General features: G+C 50.2%; 1 protein-coding gene across 2 annotated transcripts in view; it reads right to left on the reverse strand.

Annotated features, from left to right (window-relative positions):
• Nucleotides 1–27,226, reverse strand: part of LOC138782923 (alanine aminotransferase 2-like) — an 86,695-nt gene that overhangs the window by 2,128 nt on the left and 57,341 nt on the right. For both annotated transcript variants that reach the window (XM_069956917.1, XM_069956916.1), the window contains 6 exons: nt 24,998–25,241; nt 24,801–24,880; nt 6,234–6,370; nt 3,200–3,371; nt 2,447–2,602; nt 235–347 (listed from right to left, as the gene is read on the reverse strand). In XM_069956917.1, the coding sequence (XP_069813018.1) occupies nt 235–347; nt 2,447–2,602; nt 3,200–3,371; nt 6,234–6,370; nt 24,801–24,880; nt 24,998–25,241 (902 nt within the window). The remainder of the gene's footprint in view (nt 1–234; nt 348–2,446; nt 2,603–3,199; nt 3,372–6,233; nt 6,371–24,800; nt 24,881–24,997; nt 25,242–27,226) is intronic.

A 27,226-nucleotide genomic window follows, 5' to 3' on the forward strand; every position in this document is an offset into this window, starting at 1 on the left:
AGGGGGGAGATGATGATGGTGGTGTGTCTTATAGTGGAGGGGGAAGATGATGATGGCGGTGTATCTTATAGAGGAGGGAGGAGATGATGGCGGTGTATCTTATAGAGGAGGGAGGAGATGATGGCGGTATATGTTATAGAGGAGGGGGGAGATGATGATGGTGGTGTGTCTTATAGTGGAGGGGGAAGATGATGATGATGGCGGTGTATAAGATATTAGATTGTGGTGACGTACCTGAAGTGATAAGTCTTCTCTTTCTGTCCAAATTCGCTGCCGGAGCACAGTACGATGCCAGTGTCCTCCAGGAGAAGATGGCAGTAAAAGTCGTCAGGTTCCTGACCACGCTCCTGTGAGAATAGAAGTGTCCATCATCTAGATCCCAGGTGTCAAACTCCTGCGCTCCAGAGGGCCTGAGATTGACACCTATGATCTAGTCAACGACAGAGGGTCCGCCATCTTGGTATTATTGACTGGAGAAGGAGGGTCCACCATCCTGTAGGGTAACAGTGACTGGGGACAGAGGGTCCACCATCTTGTACAATGACTGGGGACAGAGGGTCCACCATCTTGTACAATGACTGGGGACAGATGGTCCACCATCTTGTACAGTGACTGGGGACAGAGGGTCCACCATCTTGTACAGCGACTGGGGGCAGAGGGTTTACCATCTTGTACAGTGACTGGGGACAGAGGGTCAACCATCTTGTACAGTGATTAGCGACAGAGGGTCCACCATCTTGTACAGTGACAGTGACTGGGGACAGAGGGCCCACCATCTTGTATGGTAACAGTGACTAGGGGACAGAGGGTCCACCATCTTGTATGGTAACAGTGACTGGGGACAGAGGGTCCACCATCTTGTACAGTGACTGGGGACAGAGGGTCCACCATCTTGTATGGTTACAGTGACTGGGGACAGAGGGTCCACCATCTTATATGGTAACAGTGACTGGGGACAGAGGGTCCACCATCTTGTACAGTGACTGGGGACAGAGGGTCCACCATCTTGTACAGTGACTGGGGACAGAAGGCCAACCATCTTGTACAGTGACAGTGAATGGGGACAGAAGGCCAACAATCTTGTACAGTGACAGTGAATGGGGACAGAAGGCCCACCATCTTGTATGGTAACAGTGACTGGGGAAAGAGGGTCCACCATCTTGTATGATAACATTGACTGGGGACAGAGGGTCCACCATCTTGTACAGTGACTGGGGACAGAGGGTCCACCATTTTCTATGGTAACAGTGACTGGGGACAGAGGGTCCACCATCTTGTATGGTAACAGTGACTGGGGACAGAGGGTCCACCATCTTGCACGGTGACAGTGACTGGGGACAGAGGGTCTACCATCTTGCATGGTGACAGTGACTGGGGACAGAGGGTCTACCATCTTGTATGGTGACAGTGACTGGGGACAGAGGGTCCACCATCTTGTATGGTAACAGTGACTGGGGACAGAGGGTCCACCATCTTGTATGGTAACAGTGACTGGGGACAGAGGGTCCACCATCTTGTATGGTAACAGTGACTGGGGACAGAGGGTCCACCATCTTGTATGGTAACAGTGACTGGGGACAGAGGGTCCACCATCTTGTATGGTAACAGTGACTGGGGACAGAGGGTCCACCATCTTGTATGGTAACAGTGACTGGGGACAGAGGGTCCACCATCTTGTATGGTAACAGTGACTGGCGACAGAGGGTCCACCATCTTGTATGGTAACAGTGACTGGCGACAGAGGGTCCACCATCTTGTATGGTAACAGTGACAGGGGACAGAGGGTCCACCATCTTGTATGGTAACAGTGACTGGGGACAGAGGGTCCACCATCTTGTATGGTAACAGTGACTGGCAACAGAGGGTTCACCATCTTGTACAGTGACTGGGGACAGAGTGTCCACCATCTTGTACAGTGACTTGGGACAGAGGGTCCACCATCTTGTACAGTGACTGGGGACAGAGGGTCCACCATCTTGTACAGTGACTGGGGACAGAGGGCCCACCATCTTGTATGGTAACAGTTACTGGGGACAGAAGATCCACCATCTTGTATGGTAACAGTGACTGGGGACAGAGGGTCCACCATCTTGTATGGTTACAGTGACTGGGGACAGAGGGTCCACCATCTTGTACAGTGACTGGGGACAGAGGGTCCTCCATCTTGTATGGTGACAGTGACTGGGGACAGAGGGCCCACCATCTTGTATGGTAACAGTTACTGGGGACAGAAGATCCACCATCTTGTATGGTAACAGTGACTGGGGACAGAGGGTCCACCATCTTGTATGGTTACAGTGACTGGGGACAGAGGGTCCACCATCTTGTACAGTGACTGGGGACAGAGGGTCCTCCATCTTGGCACCCCCACTTCGGTGTGGAGAGTGTGGGGGTCATCAAATGGACACCTTCATGCACAACCCCCCCTCTATGACTATGTCGATACCTGTGCCAGTCTGATGGCCTTGTTGGGGATGTGGATCCGGGGGAAGGCGTACAGGGCGCCCTGGATGGCATTACAGTGGATTCCGGGGGTCCGGTTCAGGATCTCCTCAGTGATCCGGGACTTCTGGGCCAGATTATCCAGCAGCGTCTGCTTCTCCTGGGAACAAGATGGAGGAGTGAATGTGACGCTCACACTTATACTCACTCCCAGGTCAGAGCACAGCACGACCCTCACCAGTCAATCACATTGTCCCAGTCTCTAATGATGCTGAATTTTGATTGGCTGCCATAGATAATAGAGTTATTGCTATCCGATTGTGTTCTATGGGATCATGTAGGGGTCACTGTGATCTATGCGGTCATGGAGGGATCACTGTATTTTATGGGGTCATGGAGGGGTCACTGTGTTCTATGGGTCATGGAGAGGTCACTGATATATGGGGTCATGAAGGGGTCACTGTATTTTATGGGGTCATGGAGGGGTCACTGTTTTCTATGGGGTAATGGAGGGGTCGCTGTGTTCTATGGGGTAATGGAGGGGTCGCTGTGTTCTATGGGGGGTCATAGAGGTGTCACTGTGTCCTATAGGGGTCTTGGAAAGGTTCTTGTCACCTATAGGGGTCATTGGGCGGGTCACTGTGCAATGTTTTGTATGGATGTAGGGTCTGGAGCGATATAAGGTGTAGTAGGCAGATTTTTCAGTCCTTTCGGGGGATCATGGTGTACTGTGAGGTTATAACCTCTGTGCACTCACCATGATGAAGGTGTCATAGGAGGGGTCTCCAGGCTGTGGGGGGTCCACGACAACTTCTAACATCAGTGTCCCAATGACCGGCGGGATACAGAAGGACTTCATAATGTACAAAACCTGGAAAACTGCAGGATCAATGTTCACAAACTCAATGTATCCGGCCCGGGAACCGCACCTTATAGAGCGAGAGACAAAGGATGAGGCCATGGATGGTGATGGATGGGGAGGGAGAGAGATAGACAAAGGATGAGGCCATGGAGGGAGAGAGATAGACAAAGGATGAGGCCATGGATGGTGATAGATGGAGAGAGAGAGAGGGGAGAGAGATAGACAAAGGATGAGGCCATGGATGGTGATAGATGGAGAGAGAGATAAAGGATGAGGCCATCGATGGTGATGGATGGAGAGAGAGGAGAGATGAAGGACGAGGCCGTGGATGAAGAGACAGAGAGGAGAGGGAGAGAGAGAGATGAAAGACGAGGCCATGGATGGAGAGACACAGAGGAGAGGGAGAGAGAGACAAAGGACGAGGTCATGGATTGTGATGGATAGAGAGAGAGAGAGACAAAGGACGAGGCCATGAATGGTGATGGAGAGAGAGGGGACAGAGAGACAAAGGACTAGGCCATGGATGGTGATGGATGGAGAGAGATAGAGAGAGACAAAGGACGAGGCCATGGATGGTGATGGAGAGAGAGGGGACAGAGAGACAAAGGACGAGGCCATGGATGGTGATGGATAGAGAGAGATAAAGGACAAGGCCATGGATGGTGATGGGGAGAGAGGAGAGAGAGAGAAAGGACTAGGCCATGGCTGGTGATGGATGGAGAGAGAGAGAGAGGAGACAGGGGAGAGGGAGAGACAAAGGACGAGGCCATGGATGGTGTTGGATGGAGAGAGAGAGACAAAGGACAAGGCCATGGATGGTGATGGAGAGAGAGAGAGGGGACAGAGAGACAAAGGACAAGGCCATGGATGGTGATGGATGGAGAGAGAGAGAGGAGACAGGGGAGAGGGAGAGACTAAGGACGAGGCCATGGATCGTGATGGACGGAGAGAGAGACAAAGGAGGAGGCCATGGATAGTGATGGATGGAGAGGGGGGGAGAGAGAGGCAAAGACAAAGGACGAGGCCATGGATGGAGAGATAGAGAGTAGAGGGAGAGAGAGACAAAGGACGAGGCCATGGATGGTAATGGATGGAGAGAGAGAGAGAGGAGAGGAGACAGAGGAGAGGGAGAGAGAAAGGACGAGGCCATGGATGCTGATGGACGGGGAGAGGAGAGAGGGAGGGAGAGAGAGACAAAGGAGGAGGCCATGGATGGAGAGGGAGAAGAGAGAGAGGGAGCGGGAGGGAGAGAGAGGCAGAGACAAAAGACCAGGCCATGGATGGTGATGGATGGAGAGGGAGAGAGAACAGAAAGAAAGGACGAGGCCATGGATGGTAAAGGATGGAGAGAGGGAGAGAGAGAGACAAAGGACGAGGCCACGGATGGAGAGAGAGAGACAAAGGACAAGGCCATGGATAGTAAAGGATGGAGAGAGGGAGAGAGAGAGACAAAGGACGAGGCCACGGATGGAGAGAGAGAGAGACAAAGGACGAGGCCATGAATGGTGATGGATGAAGAGAGAGAGAGAGGAGAGAGAAGAGAGAGAGACAAAGGACAAGGCCATGGATGGTGATGGATGAAGAGAGAGAGAGGAGGGAGACGAAGGATGAGACCATGGATGGAGAGAGAGAGGAGAGAGAGAGATAAAGGACGAGGCCATGGATGGTGATGGATGGAGAGAGAGAGAGAGAGAGGAGGGAGACGAAGGATGAGACCATGGATGGAGAGAGAGAGAGGAGAGAGAGAGATAAAGGACGAGGCCATGGATGGTGATGGATGGAGAGAGAGAGAGAGGAGAGGGAGAGAGAGACAAAGGACAAGGCCATGGATAGTAAAGGATGGAGAGGGAGAGAGAGACAAAGGATGAGGCCATGGATGGATGGAGAGAGAGAGGAAAGGGAGAGAGAGACAAAGGATGAGGCCATGGATGGATAGAGAGAGAGACAAAAGACGAGGCCATGGATGGAGAGAGAGAGAGGAGAGACGAAGGACGAGGCCATGGATGGAGGGAGAAAGAGGAGAGAAAGAGACAGAGAAGGAGGGAGAGAGACACACACAAAGGAGGAGGGACAGGAGGCAGAGACAAAAGATGAGACTATAGATGGTGATGGATGGAGAGAGAGGAGAGGGAAAGAGAGAAAGATAGAAGAGAGAGACAAAGGACGAGGCGATGGATGGAGAGAGAGAGAGAGAGAGAGAGACACACACACACACACACACACAAAGGACGAGGCGATGGATGGAGAGAGAGAGAGACACACACACACACACACACAAAGGACAAGGCGATGGATGGAGAAAGAGAGACAAATGACAAGGCCATGGATGGAGAGAGAGGAGAGAAGACAGGAGAGGGAGAGAGAAAGGACGAGGCCATGGATGGAGAGAGAGGAGAGAAGACAGAGGAGAGGGAGAGAGAAAGGACGAGGCCATGGATGGTGATAAACGGAGAGGGGAGAGAGAGATAAAGGAGGAGGTCGTGGATGGAGAGAGAGAGAGACACACACACACACACACACACACACACACAAAGGATAAGGTCATGGATGGTGATGGATGTAGAGGGAGAGAGAGGCAGAGACAAAAGACAAGGCCATGGATAGTGATGGATAGAGAGAGAGAGAGGAGAGAGAGACGAGGCCATGGGTGGTGATGGATGGAGAGAGAGAGGAGAGAGAGACGAGGCCATGGATGGTGATGGATAGAGAGAGACGAGGCCATGGGTGGTGATGGATGGAGAGAGAGACAAACGACAAGGCCATGGATGGAGAGAGAGACAAAGGACGAGGCCATGGATGGAAAGAGAGAGAGAGACAAAGGACAAGGCCATTGATGGTGATGGATGGAGAGACATAGAGAGAGAGGAGAGAGACGAAGGACGAGGCCATGGAGAGAGAGAAATAGATAGATAGTAGATTCCGCTCTCACTCTCCGCTGATCCCCTTAGAGATGGAGTTGATGGATATAAGTTGGATTCGCTCCAGATATTTTGGGGACATTTCATACAGAACTTTCTTAAAAGAAAAAAAAGCAGAACCCGGAGCGAAGACGTTTTCCTGATAAACCTGAGAGAACAAACAGGAGGAGTGAAGAAACGTGCAGAAACCAGAGGTCACCCCCAAATACCGCCATAACGTGCCCCCCCTACCACCGCAATATCCTACATATACCGCCATACCGTGCCCTCCAACCCCCCAATATCCTACATATACCGCCATACCGTGCCCTCCAACCCCCCAATATCCTACATATACAGCCATACCGTGCCCTCCCCACCACCCCATTATCCTACATATACAGCCATAACGTGCCCCCCCTACCACCGCAATATCCTACATATACCGCCATACCGTGCCCTCCAACCCCCCAATATCCTACATATACAGCCATACCGTGCCCCCCCACCACCCCATTATCCTACATATACAGCCATACCGTGCCCCCCCACCACCCCATTATCCTACATATACAGCAATACCGTGCTCCACACCCACCCCAATATCCTACATATACAGCCATACCGTGCCCCCCCACCACCCCATTATCCTACATATACAGCCATACCGTGCCCCCCACCCACCCCAATATCCTACATATACAGCCATACCGTGCCCCCCCACCACCCCATTATCCTACATATACAGCCATACCGTGCCCCCCCACCACCCCATTATCCTACATATACAGCCATACCGTGCCCTCCCACCACCCCAATATCCTACATATACAGCCATACCGTGCTCCCCACCCACCCCAATATCCTACATATACAGCCATACCGTGCCCCCCACCCACCCCAATATCCTACATATACAGCCATACCGTGCCCCCCACCCACCCCAATATCCTACATATACAGCCATACCGTGCCCCCCACCCACCCCAATATCCTACATATACAGCCATACCGTGCCCCCCACCCACCCCAATATCCTACATATACAGCCATACCGTGCCCCCCCACCCACCCCAATATCCTACATATACAGCCATACCGTGCCCCCCACCCACCCCAATATCCTACATATACAGCCATACCGTGCCCCCCCTACCATCGCAATATCCTACATATACCGCCATACCGTGCCCTCCCCCCCAATATCCTACATATACAGCCATACCGTGCCCCCCCACCACCCCATTATCCTACATATACAGCCATACCGTGCCCCCCAACCACCCCAATATCCTACATATACAGCCATACCGTGCCCCCCCCACCCACCCCAATATCCTACATATACAGCCATACCGTGCCCCCCACCCACCCCAATATCCTACATATACAGCCATACCGTGCCCTCCAACCCCCCAATATCCTACATATACAGCCATACCGTGCCCCCCCACCACCCCAATATCCTACATGTACAGCCATACCGTACCCCCCCACCACCCCAATATCCTACATATACAGCCATACCGTGCCCCCCCTACCACCCCAATATCCTACATATACAGCCATACCGTGCCCCCCTACCACCCCAATATCCTACATATACAGCCATACCGTGCCCCCCCCCCTACCACCCCAATATCCTACATATACAGCCATACCGTGCCCTCCAACCCCCCAAAATCCTACATATACAGCCATACCGTGCCCCCAACCACCCAATATCCTACATATACAGCCATACCGTGCCCCCAACCCCCCAATATCCTACATATACAGCCATACCGTGCCCCCACCCCCAATATCCTACATATACAGCCATACCGTGCCCCCCACCCACCCCAATATCCTACATATACAGCCATACCGTGCCCCCCACCCCCCAATATCCTACATATACAGCCATACCGTGCCCCCCCCACCACCCCATTATCCTACATATACAGCCATACCGTGCCCTCCAACCCCCCCAATATCCTACATATACAGCCATACCGTGCCCCCCAACCACCCCAATATCCTACATATACAGCTAGGCCGTGCCCCCCAACCACCCAATATCCTACATATACACCCATACCGTGCCCCCCAACCACCCAATATCCTACATATACAGCCATACCGTGCCCCCCCTACCACCCAATATCCTACATATACAGCCATACCGTGCCCCCCCACCACCCCAATATCCTACATATACAGCCATACCGTGCCCCCCCCCTACCACCCCAATATCCTACATATACAGCCATAGCGTGCCCCCCAACCACCCCAATATCCTACATATACAGCCATACCGTGCCCCCCCCCCCACCCCAATATCCTACATATACAGCCATACCGTGCCCTCCAACCCCCCAATATCCTACATATACAGCCATACTGTGCCCCCCCTACCACCCCAATATCCTACATATACAGCCATACCGTGCCCCCCCCACCACCCCAATATCCTACATATACAGCCATACCGTGCCCTCCAACCCCCCCAATATCCTACATATACAGCCATACCGTGCCCCCCCACCCCAATATCCTACATATACAGCCATACCGTGCCCCCCAACCACCCCAATATCCTACATATACAGCCATACCGTGCCCCCCAACCACCCAATATCCTACATATACAGCCATACTGTGCCCCCCCTACCACCCCAATATCCTACATATACAGCCATACCGTGCCCCCCCACCACCCCAATATCCTACATATACAGCCATACCGTGCCCCCCAACCACCCCAATATCCTACATATACAGCCATACCGTGCCCCCCAACCACCCCAATATCCTACATATACAGCCATACCGTGCCCCCCCTACCACCCCAATATCCTACATATACAGCCATACCGTGCCCCCCCACCCCAATATCCTACATATACAGCCATACCGTGCCCTCCAACCCCCCAATATCCTACATATACAGCCATACTGTGCCCCCCCTACCACCCCAATATCCTACATATACAGCCATACCGTGCCCCCCCCACCACCCCAATATCCTACATATACAGCCATACCGTGCCCTCCAACCCCCCCAATATCCTACATATACAGCCATACCGTGCCCCCCACCCCAATATCCTACATATACAGCCATACCGTGCCCCCCAACCACCCCAATATCCTACATATACAGCCATACCGTGCCCCCCAACCACCCAATATCCTACATATACAGCCATACTGTGCCCCCCCTACCACCCCAATATCCTACATATACAGCCATACCGTGCCCCCCCACCACCCCAATATCCTACATATACAGCCATACCGTGCCCCCCAACCACCCCAATATCCTACATATACAGCCATACCGTGCCCCCCAACCACCCCAATATCCTACATATACAGCCATACCGTGCCCCCCACCCACCCCAATATCCTACATATACAGCCATACCGTGCCCCCCACCCCCCAATATCCTACATATACAGCCATACCGTGCCCTCCAACCCCTAAATATCCTACATATACAGCCATACTGTGCCCCCCACCCCAATATCCTACATATACAGCCATACCGTGCCCTCCCACCACCCCAATATCCTACATATACAGCCATACCGTGCCCCCCACCCACCCCAATATCCTACATATACAGCCATACTGTGCCCCCCCTACCACCCCAATATCCTATATATACAGCCATACCGTGCCCCCCACCCCCCAATATCCTACATATACAGCCATACCGTGCCCCCCCACCACCCCAATATCCTACATATACAGCCATACCGTGCCCCCCCACCCCCTAATATCCTACATATACAGCCATACCGTGCCCTCCAACCCCCCAATATCCTACATATACAGCCATACCGTGCCCCCCCTACCACCCCAATATCCTACATATACAGCCATACCGTGCCCCCCACCACCCCAATATCCTACATATACAGCCATACCGTGCCCCCCCACCCCAATATCCTACATATACAGCCATACCGTGCCCCCCCCACCCCAATATCCTACATATACAGCCATACCGTGCCCTCCAACCCCCCAATATCCTACATATACAGCCATACCGTGCCCCCCCACCACCCCAATATCCTACATATACAGCCATACCGTGCCCCCCCACCCCAATATCCTACATATACAGCCATACCGTGCCCCCCCACCCCAATATCCTACATATACAGCCATACCGTGCCCTCCAACCACCCAATATCCTACATATACAGCCATACTGTGCCCCCCCACCACCCCAATATCCTACATATACAGCCATACCGTGCCCCCACCCCCAATATCCTACATATACAGCCATACCGTGCCCCCAACCCCCCAATATCCTACATATGCAGCCATACCGTGCCCCCAACCCCCCAATATCCTACATATGCAGCCATACCGTGCCCCCCCTACCACCCCAATATCCTACATATACAGCCATACCGTGCCCCCCAACCCCCCCCAATATCCTACATATACAGCCATACCGTGCCCCCCCTACCACCCCAATATCCTACATATACAGCCATACCGTGCCCCCCTACCACCCCAATATCCTACATATACAGCCATACCGTGCCCCCCCCCTACCACCCCAATATCCTACATATACAGCCATACCGTGCCCCCCAACCACCCAATATCCTACATATGCAGCCATACCGTGCCCCCCCACCAACCCAATATCCTACATATACAGCCATACCGTGCCCCCCACCAACCCAATATCCTACATATACAGCCATACCGTGCCCCCCACCACCCCAATATCCTACATATACAGCCATAGCGTGCCTCCCACCCACCCAATATCCTACATATACAGCCATACCGTGCCTCCCACCCACCCAATATCCTACATATACAGCCATACCGTGCCCCCCAACCACCCCAATATCCTACATATACAGCCATAGCGTGCCCCCCACCCACCCAATATCCTACATATACAGCCATACCGTGCCCTCCAACCCCCCAATATCCTACATATACAGCCATACCGTGCCCCCCAACCACCCCAATATCCTACATATACAGCCATAGCGTGCCCCCCACCCACCCAATATCCTACATATACAGCCATACCGTGCCCTCCAACCCCCCAATATCCTACATATACAGCCATACCGTGCCCCCCCACCCCAATATCCTACATATACAGCCATACCGTTCCCCCTACCACCCAATATCCTACATATACAGCCATACCGTGCCCCCAACCACCCAATATCCTACATATACAGCCATACCGTGCCCCCCTGCCCAATATCCTACATATACAACCATACCGTGACCCCCACCCACCCAATATCCTACATATACAGCCATACCGTGCCCCCCCCACCACCCCAATATCCTACATATACAGCCATACCGTGCCCCCCACCACCACCCCAATATCCTACATATACAGCCATACCGTGCCCCCCTCCCACCCACTCAAAATCCACCCAATATCCACCACAGCGATCTGCATCATAATGTACAGCACAGCGGGGGTAATGGTGACATCTGACTGGTCTTGGGGCACTGGGGGTTAATGGTGACATCTGACTGGTCTGGGGCACTAGGGGGGGTGTAATGGTGACATCTGACTGGTGGTCTTGAGGCACTCCTTTGGATTGCCGGGTTCTCTCCACCAACCAGTAAGCCCCCTGAGGTCCCAGTGAGTGAATGTAGACTAGAGAGGTTCCTGTGAGTGTAGACTAGTGAGGTTCCAGTGAGTGAGACTACTGAGGTTCCCGTGAGTGAGAAAGTGAGTGTAGACTAGTTAGGTTCCAGTAAGTAAGTGAGAGTAGGTTAGTAAGGTTCCTGTGAGTGATTGTAGACTAGTGAGGTTCCTGTGAGTGTAGACTTGAGAGGTTCCAGTGAGTGAGACTAGTTAGGTTCCTGTGAGTGAGTGTAGACTAGTGAGGTTCCTGTAAGTGAATGAGTGTAGACTAGTGAGGTTCCATTGAGTAAGTGAATGAGACTAGTGAGTTTCCCGTGAGTGCCAGTAGACTAGTGAGGTTCCTGTGAGTGAGTGACTGAGACTTATCACGTTCCAGTGAGTGAGTGTATAATAGAGAGGTTCCTGTGAGTGAGTGTAGACCAATGAGGTTCCTGTGAGTGAGTGTAGACTAGTGAGGTTCCAGTGAGTGAGAGTAGACTATAAATGTTCATGTGAGTAAGTGAGACTAGACTACTGAGTTTCCAGTGAGTGAGTGAGTGAGTGAGACTAGTGAGGTTCCTGTGAGTGAGTGTAGACTAGTGAGGTTCCTGTGAGTGAGTGTAGACTAGTGAGGTTCCGGTGAGTGTAGACTAGTGAGGTTCCTGTGAGTGAGAGTAGACTAGTGAGGTTCCTGTGAGTGAGTGTAGACTAGTGAGGTTCCTGTGAGTGAGTGTAGACTAGTGAGGTTCCTGTGAGTGAGTGTAGACTAGTGAGGTTCCTGTGAGTGAGTGTAGACTAGTGAGGTTCCTGTGAGTGAGTGTAGACTAGTGAGGTTCCTGTGAGTGAGTGTAGACTAGTGAGGTTCCTGTGAGTGAGTGTAGACTAGTGAGGTTCCTGTGAGTGAGTGTAGACTAGTGAGGTTCCTGTGAGTGAGTGTAGACTAGTGAGGTTCCTGTGAGTGAGTGTAGATTAGTGAGGTTCCGGTGAGTGAGTGTAGACTAGTGAGGTTCCGGTGAGTGAGAGTAGACTAGTGAGGTTCCGGTGAGTGAGTGTAGACTAGTGAGGTTCCAGTGAGTGAGTGAGGGAGTGAATGTAGACTAGTGAGGTTCCTGTGAGTGAGTGTAGACTAGTGAGGTTCTGGTGAGTGAGTGTAGACTAGTGAGGTTCCGGTGAGTGAGTGTAGACTAGTGAGGTTCCGGTGAGTGAGTGTAGACTAGTGAGGTTCCAGTGAGTGAGAGTAGACTAGTGAGGTTCCAGTGAGTGAGTGAGGGAGTGAATGTAGACTAGTGAGGTTCCTGTGAGTGAGTGTAGACTAGTGAGGTTCTGGTGAGTGAGTGTAGACTAGTGAGGTTCCGGTGAGTGAGTGAGAGTAGACTAGTGAGGTTCCGGTGAGTGAGTGAGTGAGTGAGTGAGAGTAGACTAGTGAGGTTCCGGTGAGTGAGTGAGAGTAGACTAGTGAGGTTCCTGTGAGTGAGTCTAGTCTAGTGATGGTCGAACAGCAAAATGTTCGAGTTCGAGTTGGACCTTGAACGGTAGTGGTGTTCGGTTTGAGGTTCGACTCGAACTCAAACCCCATTAAAGTCAATGGGAGATGTCATTTTTATACCTATACAGGTGAGGAGAAGCTGGAATTACCATCCAGAAGAATAAATTGGATACATGGAACAACTTAGTGAAGAAAATTTGGCTCTAAGAATGACAGAAAAAAAATAGGAGGGTAAAATACGTCATTACTTTCAATGCATAACTGAGGTAGCAGAGTTTAGATAGTGACATAGCAGAGTTTAGATAGTAACATAGCAGAGTTGAGATAGTGACATAGCAGCTCACACACTCACGCTTTACGCCCTTCTCCCGGGCTGTAACTTGAGCGTAAATCGCCACCTGCCGACTTCTGCACACCCAGACACCTACTTGGCCACGAACACTGCCTGCTCGCTGGCCAACACAAACACGACACTTCGCTGTATCTGGACCCACCAGTCACTGTCATACACTTGACCCACCGACCGCTGCCAGACACACATCCACGAAGCACGCACACAGAACTTTGCTATGTTGGGACCCACCGGCTGTTATACTCGTGACCCACCAGCCGCTGCCAGACACCCAAACACAACATACATACACAACTTTGCTGCCACCACCCTATCTGTTACGTTACTGGGGAGACAGGGAACCCCAAGAGTGCTCCACCCGCAAGCAGACACACCCACACGGTAGAGTAAGCCACCCGGTCATACACTATACGGTCACACTCCGCACATGCACTCCTCACAGAGATAACTAGGTTCGTTTAGGCTACAAGACAACCCATCAAACTTTTAGGTTTAATGCATAAAATGGCCCGTACTGAGTTACACAAAGATGGATGACAAAAGACATACAGACACTGCAAACAAAGAAAACAAAAGGGATAAAATAAGAAAGTTCTAATACTTAGCACCGGATGCGTCGTATAGGTTCTTCCCTCCCAGGGGATAGGGGCTTAGAACGTGGTGCACAAACTAATTCGATTGGATCCTCAACTTTGTGACCCCTACATGTTCCCTAGGTCTCACTTTTATGTAAGACCTGAAAGGGTTGGGCTGAGGGCGTCACCTGATATCTCTGACTCCGCCCCTCTGGGCAGAGCTTCAGACACCGCCCTCAGCCATCAAGGGAACACACCTGGGAATATCGAAAAGATACTGGTACAGGCGCCGTATCGACGGTACAGGCCCCGGCCGTTATTCATATTTCATATCTCACCATTCTGATTCCGGGCATATCAAACATGATATCCGCCGGACACTCAGAAGGTGAGATCCCCCTTATGTATTGATGAGGACAGGTAGACCGGCCATGTTTGGACTCCCTGCGATGTCCTTATCATAACCAACACTATGGTATGGCTTCTGTGGCTCTATGTTTTATTGGTACAAAGTTATGGAAGATTTCATGTTCCTATTGATTTTCTTAAAGGGGTTCTCCAGCCCGGCCGTATTTTTCAGATATGGCCAGGGAGGGGGGGGGGGGGGAGTTATGGATGCTGGAGGGGACTTACCTTCCCGATTCCAGTGCCGGGTCCCGGATCGCGGCGTCCCGTACCCCTGTCCCATGGCAGCTTCCTGGTCTGAGCTGCCTCACGAGACATGACGTATCCAGGCAGGTCTGCCATTTGGGGGCCGTAGCGGAGTCCCGCCAGCGCCGCTGATCCGGTACCCGGCGCTGGAATCGGGGAGGTAAGTCACCTTCGGCATCCATAACCAACCCTTCCCCGGCCATATCTGAAAAATACAGCCGGGCTGGAGTACCCCTTTAAAGAGAGGCAGCCCCCTGCTGGCATGGAGTCAGTGATCCCGCCTCAGAGGTGCCGGCATGGAGTCAGTGATCTCGCCTCAGAGGTGCGGGCATGGAGTCAGTGAGTCCGCCTCAGAGGTGCTGGCATGGAGTCAGTGATCCCGCCTCAGAGGTGCCGGCATGGAGTCAGTGATCCCGCCTCAGAGGTGCCGGCATGGAGTCAGTGAACTCGCCTCAGAGGTTCCGGCATGGAGTCAGTGATCCCGCCTCAGAGGTGCCGGCATGGAGTCAGTGATCCCGCCTCAGAGGTGCCGGCATGGAGTCAGTGATCCCGCCTCAGAGGTGCCGGCATGGAGTCAGTGTTCCCGCCTCAGAGGTCCCGGCATGGAGTCAGTGATCCCGCTTCAGAGGTGCCGACATTGACTCAGTGATCCCGCCTCAGAGGTGCCGGCATGGAGTCAGTGATCCCGCCTCAGAGGTGCCGGCATGGAGTCAGTGATCCCGCCTCAGAGGTGCCGGCATGGAGTCAGTGTTCCCGCCTCAGAGGTGCCGGCATGGAGTCAGTGATCCCGCCTCAGAGGTGCCGGCATGGAGTCAGTGTTCCCGCCTCAGAGGTGTCGGCATGGAGTCAGTGATCCCGCCTCAGAGGTGCCGGCATGGAGTCAGTGATCCCGCCTCAGAGGTGCCGGCATGGAGTCAGTGATCCCGCCTCAGAGGTGCCGGCATGGAGTCAGTGATCCCGCCTCAGAGGTGCCGGCATGGAGTCAGTGATCCCGCCTCAGAGATGCCGGCATGGAGTCAGTGATCCCGCCTCTGAGGTGCCGGCATGGAGTCAGTGTTCCCGCCTCAGAGGTGCCGGCATGGAGTCAGTGATCCCGCCTCAGAGGTGCCGGCATGGAGTCAGTGATCCCGCCTCAGAGGTGCCGGCATGGAGTCAGTGTTCCCGCCTCAGAGGTGCCGGCATGGAGTCAGTGATCCCGCCTCAGAGGTGCCGGCATGGAGTCAGTGAACTCGCCTGAGAAGTGCCGGCATGGAGTCAGTGATCCCGCCTGAGAGGTGCCGGCATGGAGTCAGTGATCCTCCCTCAGAGGTGCCGGCATGGAGTCAGTGATCCTCCCTCAGAGGTGCCGGCATGGAGTCAGTGATCCCACCTCGGAGGTGCTGGTATGCAGTCAGTGATCCCGCCTCAGAGGTGCAGGCCACAATCTACTCCACCATCTCCTTTGCAGCTCCATGCTTATTGGCCCTTGCAGAGAGCCTTTTGATCTTTTACACAGGGTAATCAGACGGCCTGACTCCAAGCTAATCAATAAGTCCATATGATTAACTTGGATCAGCTATGGGCCTGCTCAACCTATAAAATATCAATTATGATCTATAAAATATCCACTGTATCAATACATATAGAACACACCACATGTAATACTGCCTTGGATATTCAGGAATAGGGAGAGGACCGTCCATATCCCTCACAGTATTTATCCAGCAGAGTTGAGGAGGCAGTGACGGTAACTGGTTGTAGGTAACTCAGCTTTCCTTATCTAGTAGTCAGTATAATGGAGGTCACCCAGCTTTCCCAGCATCTTGTATAGTAGTCAGTATAATGGAGGTCACCCAGCTTTCCCAGCATCTTGTATAGTAGTCAGTATGATGTAGGTCACCCAGCTTTCCCAGCATCTTGTATAGTAGTCAGTATGATGTAGGTCACCCAGCTTTCCCAACATCTTGTATAGTAGTCAGTATAATGTAGGTCACCCAGCTTTCCTAGCATCTTGTATAGTACGCAGTATAATGGCGGTCACGCAGCTTTCCTAGCATCTTGTATAGTAGTCAGTATAATGGAGGTAACCCAGCTTTCCCCGCATCTTGTATAGTAGTCAGTATAATGGAGGTCCCCCAGCTTTCCCAGCATCTTGTATAGTAGTCAGTATAATAGAGGTCACACAGCTTTCCCAGCATCTTGTATAGTAGTCAGTATAATGGAGGTCACCCAGCTTTCCCAGCATCTTGTATAGTAGTCAGTTTAATGGAGGTCACCCAGCTTTCCCAGCATCTTGTATAGTAGTCAGTATAATGGAGGTCACCCAGCTTTCCCAGCATCTTGTATAGTAGTCAGTATAATGGAGTTCACCCAGCTATACCAGCATCTTGTATAGTAGTCAGTATAATGGAGGTCACCCAGCTTTCCCAGCATCTTGTATAGTAGTCAGTATAATGGAGGTCACCCAGCTTTCCCAGCATCTTGTATAGTAGTCAGTATGATGTAGGTCACCCTGCTTTGATATTGGAAAGATGAAAATCTATGGGTGGGCTATTTATTAATGCAAAAAAAGATTTTTGGGGGGGTACCCCTTTGAAAATTACATTTTTTGCCATTGAGAAAGATTTAGCAACTGAGAGAACTCTATTCCTGGATATATATCTGTATGACAATAACACACAGTGTATATATATCTGTATGACTATAACACACTGTATATATATGTATGTCAATAACAAACAGTATATATATATATATATATCTGTATGACTAACACACGGTATTCATATCTGTATGACGATAACACACGGTATGTATATATATATATATGACTATAACACACAGTATATATATATATCTGTATGACTAACACACGGTATGTATATATATATATGACTATAACACACAGTATATATATATCTGTATGGCTATTACACACGGTAAATATATATCTGTATGACTATAACACATGGTATATTTGAACGCTATTTCACCCCAAAAACGGACAAAAAAAATATATATATATATATATATATGTGTGCTCTGTGTGTGTACTATGTACTTTATGTATGCATGTCAGTATGTATTGTCTATGTGTGTGTACTATTTACTATGTATATATATGTATGTGCTCTGTATGGTCTGTCTGTGTACTGTGTACTGTATGTGTATATGTATGTGACTGTATTGTCTGTGTGTACTGTGTACTGTATGTATATATGTATGTGCTCTGTATGGTCTGTGTGTGTATGTACTGTATGTATATATGTATGTGCTCTGTATTGTCTGTGTGTGTATGTACTGTATGTATATATGTATGTGCTCTGTATGGTCTGTGTGTGTATGTACTGTATGTATATATGTATGTGCTCTGTATTGTCTGTGTGTGTATGTACTGTATGTATATATGTATGTGCTCTGTATGGTCTGTCTGTGTACTGTATGTATATATGTATGTGACTGTATTGTCTGTGTGTGTATGTACTGTATGTATATATATATATATATATATATATATATGTGTGCTCTGTGTATGTACTGTATGTATATATATGTATGTGCTCTGTATGGTCTGTCTGTGTACTGTGTACTGTATGTGTATATGTATGTGACTGTATTGTCTGTGTGTACTGTGTACTGTATGTATATATGTATGTGCTCTGTGTATTGTCTGTGTGTGTATGTTCTGTATGTATATATATATATATATATATATATATGTGTGCTCTGTGTATTGTCTGTGTGTGTACTGTGTACTGTATGTATATATGTATATATGTATGTGCTCTGTGTATGTTCTGTATTGTGTGTGTGTGTACTGTATGTGTATATGTATGTGACTGTATTGTCTGTGTGTGTGTGTACTGTATGTGTATATGTATGTGACTGTATTGTCTGTGTGTACTGTGTACTGTATGTATACATGTATGTGCTCTGTGTATTGTCTGTGTGTGTATGTTCTGTATGTATATATGTATGTGACTGTATTGTCTGTGTGTGTATGTTCTGTATGTATATATATATATATATATATATATATGTGCTCTGTGTATTGTCTGTGTGTGTACTGTGTACTGTATGTATATATGTATGTGCTCTGTGTATGTTCTGTATTGTCTGTGTGTGTATGTTCTGTATGTATATATGTATGTGCTCTGTATTGTCTGTGTGTGTATGTTCTGTATGTATATATATGTGCTCTGTGTATTGTCTGTGTGTACTGTGTACTGTATGTGTATATGTATATATGTATGTGACTGTATTGTCTGTGTGTGTACTGTATGTATATATGTATGTGCTCTGTATTGTCTGTGTGTACTGTGTACTGTATGTATATATGTATGTGACTGTATTGTCTGTGTGTGTATGTTCTGTATGTATATATGTATGTGACTGTATTGTCTGTGTGTGTATGTGTATGTATATATATATATATATATATGTGCTCTGTGTATTGTCTGTGTGTGTACTGTGTACTGTATGTGTATATGTATGTATGTATGTGCTCTGTATTGTCTGTGTGTATGTTCTGTATGTATATATGTATGTGACTGTATTGTCTGTGTGTGTGTATATATATATATACAGGCTCGGACTGGGCCACCGGGGAGCCGGGGGATTCCCCGGTGGGCCCCCCTCCTCCCTCTTGCTGGGCCCCGCCCCCTCCTCCCTCTTGCTGGGCCCTGCCCCTGAGCCGGAGAGGGGCCTCCTGTTTAGATCCCGTTTAGTATGGGGAGCTCTAGGGGGCCCCCTGCTGGCTCCCACACTGCTGTGGGGAGTAAAGATCGGCATCAGCAGCGCCCAGTGAGCTAATCATGGGCCCTCCCCTCCCCCTGGACTCAGTCAGTGTGGCCCAGCTCCCTGCTTGTTATCAGGAAGATGCAGAGAGAAGGAGCAGCTGCAGGGCCCCTCCATCCCCCTCCCCTCTGCAGTGACATCTCTTCTCTTCTGCCACTGTGTGTGCTGTCGGTGCAGAAGAGAAGGGGGAGGGGCTGCAGGCTGCCGGGTCTGGCTGGGAGAAGAGGAAGTGAAGATGGAGACCAGAGGACTCCATGGAGCTTCCTGCCCTGCTTAACATGTGAGTTTGTTTACTGTATATTTGTCTGTCTTTGTACATCTGTGTCATGTGTTTATGCATGTGAGTGTTATATCTATGTAATGTGCCTGTGTGTGTGTGTGTGTGTGTGCATCTACCATGTATATAGTGTATATTATGTAATGTAGTTCTATAGATATTTTATTGTATATATGTAATCTGCATGCTTTTGTATCTGTCTGTCCTGTGTCTGTGTGTGTTAGTATGATTAGATGTATGTATATATGTAAGGTGTGTTGTGTCTGCATGTTTGTGTATCTCTGCAGTATGTCATTTTGTGTGTATGTATGTATGTATGTATGTATGTATGTGTATGTGATGAGAAGACGTTCGCCTTTTGGAGGTCCCAGTTGTGCAGGAGATCTGTGAGGCTTAGGCGCCGATCAGCTGATTGAGGATTCTCACATCAAAGATGATAGGAGTTGTAGTAGACGTAACAGTAAGACTTTAATCAATGGATAATGTGTTTTGTAGAAAACCCTCAATAGATCTGATGAAGAAGGTTCCCCTCAAAACATCCATTGATTAAAGTCTTACTGTTACGTCTACTACAACTCCTATCATCTGTGATGTGAGAATCCTCAATCAGCTGATCGGCACCTAAGCCTCACAGATCTCCTGCACAACTGGGACCTCCAAAAGGCGAACGTCTTCTCAATTATTGCACCGACTCAAAAAATAAATATATAAGCAGCATCAGCTGCCGCAGTAGCCGCAGGTAGGATAACGCACTCCATCTGAACAGAGTTTTAAAAAAGCAGCAGAGACAGCACCGAAGTAGTAAAACAATTTTGTGACTTTATTCCAACCCTCTAGTGTGATGTTTTAATTTTAGTGGCACAAAAGGGAGTGAATAAAGTCACTTTGGTGCTGTCTCTCCTGCGGAATGATTGTACCGAGTCTCCTGGTTGTGTGGAAAGGGCTGCAGATGGCGTCAGGGTGTATAAACCACCACTAAAGTGACTGGCAGTGTTGGGCTTGTAGCCCCCATGGTGAGCAGCAAGTTTAGCTACTGGCACAAATCTGTTCTGCAGTAATACGCCATGTGCGCCTTATGGTGTTCTCTGCCATTTCCTTGTACATGTATACAATGGCAGATCACACCTTGATAAGGCTAGATTCACACTATGTAAAAGTACTGCCGTTGTTGCCATTTGCAACAACGGCTGTACTCTGTACGGTGTAGGACACTGCCTTTACTGCTATGGGATCCCGGCCGGAGAGTACACACATGGTATACGCTTCGGCCAGGATCCCATACTGCGCCGCAAAGAACATGTCAGTTTTCGCCCGCCGCAATTCAGTGAATTGGGGCCGAATCCTCTGGTGCACTCCCATCTGCTTCTTCTGGTCCTAACTAAAAATCTCCAGTCTTCCAGTACTTATCAGCTGCTGTATGTCCTGCAGGAAGTGGTGTCTTCTCTCCAGTCTGACACAGTGCTCTCTGCTGCCACCTCTGTCCATGTCAGGAACTGTCCAGAGCAGGAGAGGTTTTCTATGGGGATTTGCTGCTGCTCTGGACAGTTCTGGACAGTCTCACTGTGTCAGACTGGAGAGAATACACCAAGTAAAGCAATTTACTGATCTGTAACTTCTGACATCAGAGTTGAAAATTGTTTTTTCTTTACCGGACAACCCCTTTAACGCTTTAATGACCACTGATATGCCATTCATGAAGGTCCTTAAAAGTCTTATTCTAGCCCAACAGCTTGTGGTGAGGCTAGAATGAACCGTCGTGGGTCTCCTCTGCTGGAAATTGTAATAGAAGAGAAGACTAGATGGTCATTTTCTCCTTCATCTTCTGAGGCTGTGTTCACACATGACATTTTTCATATGTTTTTGCAGCAATATTCTTGAAATTTCATTTAGGTTTCTACATAAATAATCCTGTTTTGCCGTAACTGCATAAACCAGTAACAACTGTACAAGTGACTGGCAGTGCACTAGCATTGCTGCTCACATACACAGCTCAATGCAAAGTCACTGTAGTAACGTGAAAGGTTTGCCGCTGATTATGGCTATGTTCACACTACGTAAATCTACGGCCGTAGTTCTCCCCGCAGAACTACAGCCGTAGATGTGCGGCGTGGAACATAGCATTGTTTGCTATGGGTCCGCAGAAGGACCTGGCAGTTCACACAGTGAAGCGAGCGGCTCCGGACGCTTGCTTCACTCTGTGCTATGGGAAGCTCTGATGCGGGCGCGCGCTGATGCACCCGCATCAGAGCTCCACGGAGGAAAGATCATCCGGCCGGTACTTAAGTACCGGACGTGATGATCTGGGCTGAGACCGGCCGTTCCGTGACCCGGCCGGAGTCACGGAACAGCCGGTCTCCTCCATAGTGTGAACATTGCCTTTGTCTGTGTATGTCGGGTGGGCCCCAAGAATCAATTTCCCTGGTGGGCCAAGGTACCCCAGTCCGACACTGTATATATATATATATATATATATATGTGCTCTGTGTATTGTCTGTGTGTGTACTGTATGTATATATGTATGTGCTCTGTATTGTCTGTGTGTTTACTGTATGTATATATGTATGTATGTATGTGACTGTATTGTCTGTGTGTGTACTGTATGTATATATGTATGTATGTATGTGACTGTATTGTCTGTGTGTGTACTGTATGTATATATGTATGTATGTGACTGTATTGTCTGTGTGTGTACTGTATGTATATATGTATGTGACTGTATTGTCTGTGTGTACTGTGTACTGTATGTATATATGTATGTGCTCTGTGTATGTTCTGTATTGTCTGTGTGTGTATGTACTGTATGTATATATGTATGTGACTGTATTGTCTGTGTGTGTATGTTCTGTATGTATATATGTATGTATGTGACTCTGTATTGTCTGTGTCTGTGTGTATGTTCTGTATGTATATATGTATGTATGTGACTCTGTATTGTCTGTCTGTGTACTGTGTACGGTATGTATATATATATATATGTATGTATGTGCTCTGTATTGTCTGTGTGTGTAGTGTGTACTGTATGTGTATATATATATATATATATATATATATATATATATATGTATGTATGTGCTCTGTATTGTCTGTGTGTGTAGTGTGTACTGTATGTATATATATATATATATGTATGTATGTGCTCTGTATTGTCTGTGTGTGTACTGTGTACTGTATGTATATATGTGTGTGACTCTGTATTGTCTGTGTGTGTATGTTCTGTATGTATATATGTATGTGACTGTATTGTCTGTGTGTATATGTTCTGTATGTATATATATATATATATATATATATATATATATATATGTGCTCTGTGTATTGTCTGTGTGTGTACTGTGTTCTGTATGTATATATGTATGTATGTGACTGTATTGTCTGTGTGTTTATGTTCTGTATGTATATATGTATGTGCTCTGTATTGTCTGTGTGTGTGTGTGTGTTCTGTATGTATATATGTGACTCTGTATTGTCTGTGTGTGTGTGTTCTGTATGTATATATGTATGTGACTCTGTATTGTCTGTGTGTGTGTGTGTTCTGTATGTATATATGTATATATGTATGTGCTCTGTATTGTCTGTGTGTGTATGTTCTGTATGTATATATATATATATATATATATATATATGCTATGTGTATTGTCTGTGTGTGTGTGTGTGTATGTTCTGTATGTATATATATATATATATATATATATATGCTCTGTGTATTGTCTGTGTGTGTGTTCTGTATGTATATATGTATGTGACTCTGTATTGTCTGTGTGTGTATGTTCTGTATGTATATATGTATCCATGTCCATGTGAGAATACCATCTGCGCTCCGGCTGCTTCTGGGCTCCTGTAGGTCCCGCTCAGCCAATCACTGCGCTGTTCCGTCACATCCACTGATTGGCTGAGCGGGACCTAGAGGAGTTAGGAGCCACAGAAGCAGCCGGAGCGCGGACAGGTAAGGTATTGTCCTGTCAGCAGGGGGTGACGGGGGCCACGTCTCCATAATCGCTGCTAGTATATAAACCTATTCATACTGACAGTCCAGGGAATCAGAGCGGATGTCAGGCTGTCAGTTCCTGTACAGACTATATGTAAAGCCCCTTCCCACTAAACCCACCAGTGCTGCTGGGCTAATATATTACCTGCCCCCGCTCCTGCTGTGCAGGAAGCAAGCCGGACAGGACTGAAGAGGAGCTGCAGCAGCTGTGACAGAGGGTGGACTGTGTGAGGAGAAGTACAGAGAAGAACTCTTCCACCTACACATACAGAAAATGCTTCTCACCTCAGCCCCCCATCTCCAGTGTGCCCACCCCCCATCTCTGCAGTAGTCCCCCCTATACTACTACACCCTTGGGTTACACACTGCCTCGCGATGCAGGGGATCTATGCTGTGTTAGGTTAAATGGGCACTGACACAGCAAAAAACTAAAGGGGGGGGGGGGCGCAAAACTGAATGTTTGCCCCGGTTGCAGGAAAGGCTAGCTACACCTCGGTCGGGGAATACCAAATCCACACACAGGCTATCAGAGAAGTTTACAGGAGATCTTCAAGGCAAGTCAAGTTTAGTCAGCAGTCAGCTAAGTGCAGTTTCCAAGCCAAGACTCTGCTGCTGGTGCTAGGATTCCTAAGGGGTCACCCTGACGAGAAGTGGGTTCTGTATTCCTGTTCATGTGTCACTCGATGCCCACAAGCTAGCCAAGGCGGACGCTGATCCCTGTGGACTCAGGTACTTTCAATTGCCACTGCCAAGGTGGCCAAAGCCCCCTCTAGTTGAGTGTCTGAGGGTCCGGATCAGCCCCTTCCCACGAGTAGCTGCACAGTATTCCTAAAACCTATTCAAGTATATCCCAAAGTCCCCGCTACCACGCGATCTCACCTCATCGGCCACGATCAGCAGGTTCTCCTCAGCCGCCAGCTGGATCACCTCGGAGATGTCCTCCCGGGTCAGGACGTGTCCTGGGTGATATAATACTGTAATAAGACGTCACGTAATAACATATTCCAGTTCCTGTGTGGGGAAGGAGGAAGGTGCGACCACCATGGCCCGAGTCACTATGGACACCATCACCTTACCTGTGGGGTTCCCAGGGTTGATGACACAGATCACCTTGGGGTTACAGTATTTCCTGACTGCAGGCAGAGACTCGCGGATCCTGTGGACATCGATGGCCCAGCTGCGCCCCTCCTCCAGGTAATACGGCACCATGACCGCACCGGCGAGAGCAATGGCGTCCATGTAGAGCGAGTAAGAGGGCACCGAGAGCAGGATCCCCGTATTCAACGCCTCCTCATCATTCACCACCAGCGAAAGGACACTCTGTGCAAATCACAGTCACAGTCAGCAGGGGAACAATTGTGTCTGGAGATGGGGGGGCAGAGACAGGAGGAGTAATGGAGGGGCCGCCTGTGTCTGGGGATGGGGGGGAGCAGAGACAGGAGGTGTAATGGAGGGGCCGTCTGGGGATGGGGATGGGGGGGAGCAGAGACAGGAGGAGTAATGGAGGGGCCACCTGTGTATGGAGATAGGGGGGCAGAGACAGGAGGTGTAATGGAGGGGCCACCTGTGTATGGAGATGGGGGGGGAGCAGAGACAGGAGGAGTAATGGAGGGGCCGCCTGTGTATGGAGATGGGGGGGGGGGGGAGCAGAGACAGGAGGAGTAATGGAGGGGCCGCCTGTGTATGGAGATGGGGGGGGGGGGGAGCAGAGACAGGAGGAGTAATGGAGGGGCCACCTGTGTATGGAGATGGGGGGGGTAGCAGAGACAGGAGGAGTAATGGAGGGGCCGCCTGTGTATGGAGATGGGGGGGGGAGCAGAGACAGGAGGAGTAATGGAGGGGCCACCTGTGTCTGGGGATGGGGGAGCAGAGACAGGAGGAGTAATGGAGGGGCCACCTGTGTATGGAGATGGGGGGGGGGAGCAGAGACAGGAGGAGTAATGGAGGGGCCACCTGTGTATGGAGATGGGGGGGGGAGCAGAGACAGGAGGAGTAATGGAGGGGCCGCCTGTGTATGGAGATGGGGGGGGGGGGAGCAGAGACAGGAGGTGTAATGGAGGGGCCGCCTGTGTCTGGGGATGGGGGAGCAGAGACAGGAGGTGTAATGGAGGGGCCGCCTGGAGATGGGGATGGGGGTGAGCAGAGACAGGAGGTGTAATGGAGGGGCCGCCTGTGTCTGGTGATGGGGGAGCAGAGACAAGAGGAGTAATGGAGGGGCCGCCTGTGTCTGGGGATGGGGGAGCAGAGACAGGAGGAGTAATGGAGGGGCCGCCTGTGTCTGGGGATGGGGGGGAGCAGAGACAGGAGGTGTAATGGAGGAGCCGCCTGTGTCTGGGGATGGGGGGGAGCAGAGACAGGAGGTGTAATGGAGGAGCCGCCTGTGTCTGGTGATGGGGGGGGGGCAGAGACAGGAGGTGTAATGGAGGGGCCGCCTGTGTCTGGTGATGGGGGGGGGGCAGAGACAGGAGGTGTAATGGAGGGGCCGCCTGTGTCTGGTGATGGGGGAGCAGAGACAGGAGGTGTAATGGAGGGGCCGCCTGTGTCTGGGGATGGGGGGGAGCAGAGACAGGAGGTGTAATGGAGGGGCCGCCTGTGTCTGGGGATGGTGGGGGCAGAGACAGGAGGTGTAATGGAGGAGCCGCCTGTGTCTGGTGATGGGGGGGGGGCAGAGAGAGGAGGTGTAATGGAGGGGCCGCCTGTGTCTGGTGATGGGGGAGCAGAGACAGGAGGTGTAATGGAGGGGCCGCCTGTGTCTGGGGATGGGGGAGCAGAGACAGGAGGTGTAATGGAGGGGCCGCCTGTGTCTGGTGATGGGGGAGCAGAGACAGGAGGTGTAATGGAGGGGCCGCCTGTGTCTGGGGATGGGGGGGGGGAGCAGAGACAGGAGGTGTAATGGAGGAGCCGCCTGTGTCTGGTGATGGGGGAGCAGAGACAGGAGGTGTAATGGAGGGGCCGCCTGTGTCTGGGGATGGTGGGGGCAGAGACAGGAGGTGTAATGGAGGGGCCGCCTGTGTCTGGAGATGGGGGAGCAGTGACAGGAGGTGTAATGGAGGGGCCGCCTGTGTCTGGGGGAGCAGAGACAGGAGGTGTAATGGAGGGGCCGCCTGTGTATGGAGATGGGGGGGCAGAGACAGGAGGTGTAATGGAGGGGCCGCCTGTGTCTGGTGATGGGGGAGCAGTGACAGGAGGTGTAATGGAGGGGCCGCCTGTGTCTGGTGATGGTGCGAGCAGAGACAGGAGGTGTAATGGAGGGGCCGCCTGTGTCTGGAGATGGGGGGGGAGCAGAGACAGGAGGTGTAATGGAG

The sequence above is a fragment of the Dendropsophus ebraccatus genome, chromosome 2 (assembly GCF_027789765.1).
Source record: "Dendropsophus ebraccatus isolate aDenEbr1 chromosome 2, aDenEbr1.pat, whole genome shotgun sequence".
NCBI lineage: Eukaryota > Metazoa > Chordata > Amphibia > Anura > Hylidae > Dendropsophus > Dendropsophus ebraccatus.